At 34.0% G+C, this 7,158-nt stretch overlaps 1 protein-coding gene across 3 annotated transcripts in view; it reads left to right on the top strand.

The window, feature by feature from the left end:
- The first annotated feature begins 897 nt into the window (after nucleotides 1–897).
- Nucleotides 898–7,158, top strand: part of LOC145557213 (protein VAC14 homolog) — a 29,601-nt gene continuing 23,340 nt past the window's right edge. For 2 of the 3 annotated variants that reach the window (XM_081618505.1, XM_081618504.1), the window contains exons 1-4: nucleotides 898–1,373; nucleotides 1,477–1,590; nucleotides 1,712–1,777; nucleotides 2,125–2,184. In XM_081618505.1, the coding sequence (XP_081474631.1) occupies nucleotides 1,284–1,373; nucleotides 1,477–1,590; nucleotides 1,712–1,777; nucleotides 2,125–2,184 (330 nt within the window). In that variant the 5' untranslated portion in view covers nucleotides 898–1,283. The remainder of the gene's footprint in view (nucleotides 1,374–1,476; nucleotides 1,591–1,711; nucleotides 1,778–2,124; nucleotides 2,185–7,158) is intronic. The other variant, XM_081618506.1, reaches the window with a different exon arrangement.

Here is a 7,158-nt window from a genome sequence, read left to right as displayed (position 1 = left end):
ACTATCAACCGTTACTTTAACAACTAACCTTTGTCCAATACTAGGTGACAACTACTCGCTATCCTAACAGCTACCCGCTACTCGACCGCTAAAAGCTACCCAAAACTACTGGTTTTTCCAAACAGGGCCTAACATGAGCCGGATTGACCTTTAAAGAGTTTCAGCCGGAAAAACCTTTCATTTTAGTTAATTTTTACTAGCACCTACAAAAAAAAAAAAGGTTTTTCTACATTATAACCCTCTAACTTTCCGTTTTCTACGATGTACCCCCCCTTTTTGAGAAATCTACACTATAACCTCAAAATACATTTAGTTTCTACACGGTAACCTTGCCGTTATCTTGCCGTTAATAAATTCCGTTAGTGGGGTCCACTCACCGCTAAATAATATTTTTTTTATCGATTTGTGCATTGAAAATGGTTCCATTAAAGTTTTTGGGGGCTATTTTGGCCCTTAAAGGGTCCAAATTGAGCTCAGATTTAACCAAAAAATAACATAAATGGCTCGTTTTGCATATTAAGAAATGTCTCAATTTGCATGTTTACGTATTTAATACGCATAACGAGGCATTTATGTTATTTTTTTCCTAAATATGAGCTCAATTTGGACCCTTTAAGCCCAAAATATCCCCCAAAACCTTTAACGAAGCTATTTTCAATACACAAATCGATAAAACAAATACTATTTAGTGATGAGTGAGCCTTACTAACGGAATTTGTTAACGGCAAGATAACGGTAAGGTTACCGTGTGGAAACTAAATGTATTTTGAGGTTATAGGGTAGATTTCTCAAAAAGAGGGGGCACATCGTAGAAAACGAAAAGTTAAAGGGTTATAACGTAGAAAAAACCAAAAAAAAAAATAAAAAAATAAAAGGGACATACAAAAGCTAAAAAGAAAAGAAAATAAGGATACACACGGGTGACATTAATATCCAAACCAAAACATCCTTTGTGTTCAAACATCATAGTGCGAAGAAACTGCCTAAATAAAAATTAAAAATATAAGGCCGTTCAAATTTCCCTAGATCTGTGGTTGAATATTTGGTACCTAGAAAAATACGATTAGTCAGTTTTTTTTTTCTTTCTTTTTTTTTTTCATTTTCAAAATTATTTACCATAAATGAATTCTTCGATCTCAACGACAAAAACCCTAAATTCTCTACTCATTAACATCAATCATGCTGTTGCTTGAACTTCAGAGTATCATCCATTGACAACAGAACAATCGATTGTTATTATTTTGGTTTCATTGTTTGATTGCTCTGTGAGATAGGATCCTGTAATGGCGGATGCATTGACCATAATTCCGGCTGCTGTGCTTCGTAATCTTGCCGATAAGTTGTATGAAAAGCGGAAGAATGCTGCTCTTGAGGTTGTTTGAATTTGAATTTGTTAATTTTTGGTGAATTTCAATTGATTTTTGTAAATTGGGTGTTGCTGGGGAGTAATTTTAGTTTTTGATTGGTTTTGTAAAGGTTGAAGGGATTGTGAAGCAATTGGCTGCGGCTGGAGATCATGAGAAAATAACTGCTGTGATCAATTTGTTGACTGATGAATTCACATTTTCGCCGCAGGCTAATCATCGAAAGGTACGAGCTCTTTGTTTCGATAATTGTTTACAATGTGCTGGGTATTGTGAACAGTTTGTGAAATTGTAGCATGAGTTGAGTTGAGTTGAATTGAATATTGGTTGCTTGTTCATTTTGGCAGGGTGGATTAATTGGATTAGCTGCGGCAACTGTTGGTTTGACCTCCGAGGCCGCTCAGCATCTCGAGGTTAGAATTAATTTTTGCTTCCATTACACATTAATGATTATTTTCTGTGATTAGGGATTCATATGTATCGGGCTGTAGTAAAAAAGCATTTTGTTGTTATTTAGAATAGTTTTTTTAGTGGCATGCTGTCCTACTTAGGCCTTGAAGATTGCACTATTACTTCTCTTGAAAATTAGCATATAATCTCGTAATAACTAAGAATACCAGTGGACAATCTCGCCTCTATGGTGTTATTGACAGATACAAGTGATAAGCTTTGATGTTATTATTTCTTGAAAAATTGTCAGATAGAGCATATTCCAGGATAATCTGTATAATTCTATTGCTATGCTCATTGGTACAACTAGGGTTCATATGGGAGTTACTTGTACGACGGCCAAGATAATCTTGCTTCCATAACTATGAGGGTTTGTGGCTATCTCTCATTCTATCTTATATCTCTTTCTAATTAGCAACAATTTGTAGTTATTCATCTTATGCATAGCCTTTGTCTTTATGCAAGTAAGGGGAAACCCTTAGAAGTTATGTTAATTTTTGATGTTGTGTGCAAACTTCTTCTTTGAGACTTCGTCTAATATTTCCTTATTGAATCTATTTTTTTGTTTAATTATGATTATAGTCCATGTTTTTTTTGTTGATTCTTTGTCTTATTATTGAAGCATAATTTGGATTGAATTATAGCTAATTTGTCGTGGTGAAAATCTAATGTAAGAAATCTTAAATTTATCATCTTTATGACAAAGATTTTGTAATGCGAGTAATCATCTGATGCAAGTGATCTCTTATAGGTCATCATAGAAATTTATAGTTCTTTAAAGTGATTTTGGCATTGCATTTCTTTTCCTATTGACATGCATCTTTTGGTGGAAAAAAAGATGTAGTTTTCTTTTTATATTACTGTAGAAGGGAGAAACTTTAAAATCATGTTTTGGGAGGAAAGTTCTTAGGCACGCCCTTGTGAATTTTTTTTACACACGTAAGGATGCATGGAAGGATTAAATGCCATTAATGGACCCCTTGGCCATTGATTTGAAGTCTTGTGCTTTCGAAACTAGCATCTTTAGGTGTTAGCCTTTGTTTGGAGCTGGCTTAAGAGGCTATATGGAAAACATTCTTACAAAATATGTTGGTCTTAGTTTAGGAAATCTTTTTCAAATACCAAAAAGCGTGTATCAAGATTTATTCTTCTACTTGATTATTTCTTGTGAACTTTAGGGAAGTTGTACGGCTCTTTAATTTTGAAATTTTGGTGATTTTTTTCTATGTGTATATTAGTATGAGTAATTATGGTTTTGAGTTCAAAGGCCAAGATTCCTTTTAATGTGAGAGGTATTGTTTGGATGATATTTTTGGAAAGTCTAACATAAGTGATTTTGGGATGAGGCAACTGAAGCTTTTGACTATATCTAATTGATAATGTACAAGGGATCCATGCTAACTTGTAGATACTTTTTTTTTCTCCTCCTTCTCCCCCCCTTCCACAACCATGGTTCAAAAATGCGGTTTTGGTCGCGATCACGATCACGATGGTTCAATAACGGAATTGATACGTTGATTGCGGACCACATCATGGTTGGTGCGTACAATTTTTTCAAGTTTTGTTTTTTTTTTTTTTGAAAAATTAATAAGAATAATCCAAATATTGTCTCCCTTCTTATTTTAATCCCAACTATGGTTTAAAGCAGAATAAAACCAATTATAAGGGTTCCTTCTCAAATTAGTTTTAGACTTTTGTTAACCTCTTAATCAGGTTAAATAAGCAAAGTGTCAACATATTATTGGTTTAATTATTTAACATTATTTAAAAAAAGAAACACCACCTGGTCTTAAACCCACACTCCAACCACCACGGCACCACCCTCTCACCCTCTCACCACCTACCCAACCAAGCCTATCCACTAAAACCACCTTTACATCCATTCCCAGTACCAGAAGTATCTTTCCAGCTAAACCAATCCACCGAAACCACCCTAGCCTTAAATCGCCATCAACCACCTCCTAACACCAACAAACACGTAAATTGGCATTGCAAACTTTGAGCACAAACCATGGCTGCCACTTCAGCAGTATAATCTCTCAAACAAGCACACAAATGAGCAACTTCAGTTGCGCAATCGGTGTGCAATTTAACGGCTGATCCCAGATTAAACTATATAATTGGGTATGGGATGTAGGTGGGGTCATGGGGTGGAGGTGAGGGAGTGGTGGGGTGTGGAGTTGTAGCACATGGGGGAGGGAGATGAGGTGGTGATGATGAGGTGGTGGATGGGGTTGTTGTTAGTGGTCGTGAGTTTTGGGGTGGTGGTTGTGGTTATGGTTATGGAAACGGTTGTGGTTATAGGTGAACAGTGGATGATAATTTATAAATCAAATTAATAAATAAAAAGTTAATTCTCTTATATTTTTTTTTAAAAAAACTTAACCAGTATTACAAGTTGTAGGTAAGAGAGACTAATTTGAGAAGGGATCACCTATAGGCTATAGTTTGGATTATTTTAATTTAAGCAATAGTTTGGATTGAAATGAGAAGGGAGTCAATAATTTGGATTATTCTGGTTAATTTTTCCTTTTTTTTTTAATCATAATCTTTAAAAATCTTATTTTCTTCGTACTAGCAAGTACTACAACCCTTTTTTTTTTATTTTATTTTATTTTAATTTTTTTATTATTAAAGGAGTAACTAATAAAGCATTAGTCCCAAAATGATTTAGGGTTGGCTAACATGAATCATTATAAAGAACCGTATGATCTTAAGAAAGAGAGATAACAAGATAATCACTTAAGGTGAGCAAAGTAAGCAAACGAAAGAGCATCCAAGAAAAATGAAGGGATTTTAAAAGAGAACAAAGAATATATATCAAGAATGTTTTAAAGGAGTGATTAAAATGTTAGAGTAAAAAAAACATAAAGGTTTGAGAAAACATTAGCAAATTAAAACAATGCAGTCCTTAAAACATTAGTGAGATTAAATAATAAAATTAAATATGAAAATAAGTTAAGAAAGTATATATATAATTAGGACATGTCATTGACGTGAATATTCTCCCTCCACACAACCCTATCCAACACCATATTTTCCTCAATCCCCAAAGCACTCATGTCACTCTCAATCACCCTCTTCAAAGTTTTGTTAGGTCTTCCCTTACCTCTCACGATCCTAACACTTTGCAATTCTTCAAGCCTCATTTTCAGACCGTCACTTGATCTCCTTCTTACATGGACAAACCATGTTAAGTGATTTTTCCTCATCTTGGACTCAATTAATGTAAACCCTACTTTCTTCATTATTATCTCATTCCTCAACCGATCCTTTCTCTTATGGCCACACATCCATCTGCGAAATTCTTCTTATGCACGTGGCAATGCTTTATGACCCATCATTATGTACCATATAACAAAGTAGGCCTTAACTTATTGCCGTTCAGTAGAATTTTCCCTTTAATTTATGGGTTATGCTGGGATTACATTATAAACACGTCGGACTATTCCACTTTTACCAACCCGCTTTGATCCCTATGAGCTACATCTCCATCTAATTCTCCATTCTTTGGAATAATAGATCCTTGATATTGAAAGCTTGGTTTTAGCTAGTCAGTCACCTACGGAAGGCGCGCGCCTCAAAGCGCCTTTGGTAGGCGCAACAATAACTAAGATTTAAGTTATGAACTGAAGTATGATGGACATTTTTTCAAATTCAGACAACCTTAGCTTTACATATATCATTATTTAATTTATTATGAATCTTTTTAATTGGTATTAAGTACAATCAAAGTAAAAAATAATTTGAAATAAATATATAAATACACACGCCTTGCATACAAAAGGCACGCGCCTTCGCATTGCGCCTCACGCCTAGGCTGAAGGACGCCTTACGCCTTTTAAAACCAAGATTGAAAGACCTCAAGACCTTAGACGCCCTACCTCACTATTTCTCACACCGCTAAACTTACATTCCAAATACTCCGTCTTACTTTTGCTCACTTTCAAGACACGAGGATCCAAAGTCCGTCTCCACAATTCCAACTTACTTTTCACACACGTTCTTTCGTATCATCAATCAACACAATATCGTTAGCAAACATCATGCACCATGGTATATCATCTTGGATCAAGTAATTGAAAAAGAGGGTTAATTAAAGTTAATTGGAAAGGTGTAAATAAGGGGTGGGGACTATTGGTCACGTGGGAAATGGAAAAAAAAAAAAAGAAGAGGGAATAGAAAAGGTTGTGGGTTAGCTAGTCGGGTTAATTTCAAAGTAAAAATTAAAGTGGTAACTTCCAACAGTCATAAAGTCATACCTATCCATCCCATTATTATTTTTTTTTTTTTTAAAAAATCCTCATTTCAAACAAAAATGTGGTAAGTTTTGGTGAAGGTTGTTCCGTTACCCCTTCTTTTAGTTTAATTGGTTGCTCCCATCTTTGGCTTCCTTGATACAGAATAAACTACTTCATCTTGCTTTTACCTCATTTTTCACCACTCTAACCTCATATTGATTGTATAAAGAGCTTGACTATAACCTAATGTAGTAAAAAGAAAAGAATGTGAGAGAAGTTTTATTATCAATGGTAAAAAAGATGGAAGAGGAGAACATTAAGAAACACAATAGTAAGTATGGTATAATAGATAGAATAATATCAAGGTCATGGACTCATGGTTGCAATGATGGAGTGTACTTTTCAAATGTGAGTTTATGTTGTGATTGCTTTTAAACATGATATAACACTTGTTTAATGCAATTTTTTTTTTTAATTCATGTAAGTTTTTTTTTTTTTTTTTTTTTTTTTTTTTTTTTTTTTTTTGTAATACGATTTTTTGTGGTCATAAACTTATAAAACAATATGAATAATACACCCTAATAAATTTAAAGATATCTTTTTTTTTAAAAAAAAAAAATTTGGTAGAAATCATGTAGGGGAGGTGAGTATTAGGTAATTTTTTTAAAATAATCAAATTGAACACCCCCAAGAGAAGGAAAGCCTCTATGGTGTTAGGGTGAAGTATTGGAGACAAATAAACAAGCCCCACCCTTATTGATCAATTCTTACTATCCACCTCCCTTGTTAAATTTTATCTCTCATATCATAATATGCAGTATTGAGTATTGGAGTGAAAGTATTATATAATACAAAATTGGGTGACGAGGGGTTGGGGGAGTATTAGTTAACCCCTGGTTTTAGTAATCAATCCCATCTTATTGTTTTGTTTTGTTTTGTTTAGCCAATGAATGCAATTTCATTCAATCTCTTTTAGTTTGGTGGTTGCTGTATCTTATTAGTCATTTTATTCAATTTCTGTGCAAAATTACGTAAGACGGTGTTTGTAAAAACAATTTTCTATTTAGTACATATGTGGTTGAAGTCCTCTTTTCCAACCATTT

The sequence above is a fragment of the Chenopodium album genome, chromosome 1, assembly GCF_948465745.1.
Source record: "Chenopodium album chromosome 1, dcCheAlbu1.1, whole genome shotgun sequence".
Taxonomy (NCBI): domain Eukaryota; kingdom Viridiplantae; phylum Streptophyta; class Magnoliopsida; order Caryophyllales; family Amaranthaceae; genus Chenopodium; species Chenopodium album.
The sequence above is the reverse complement of the archived record's forward strand: the minus strand, read 5'-3'. Positions and strand labels throughout refer to the sequence as shown.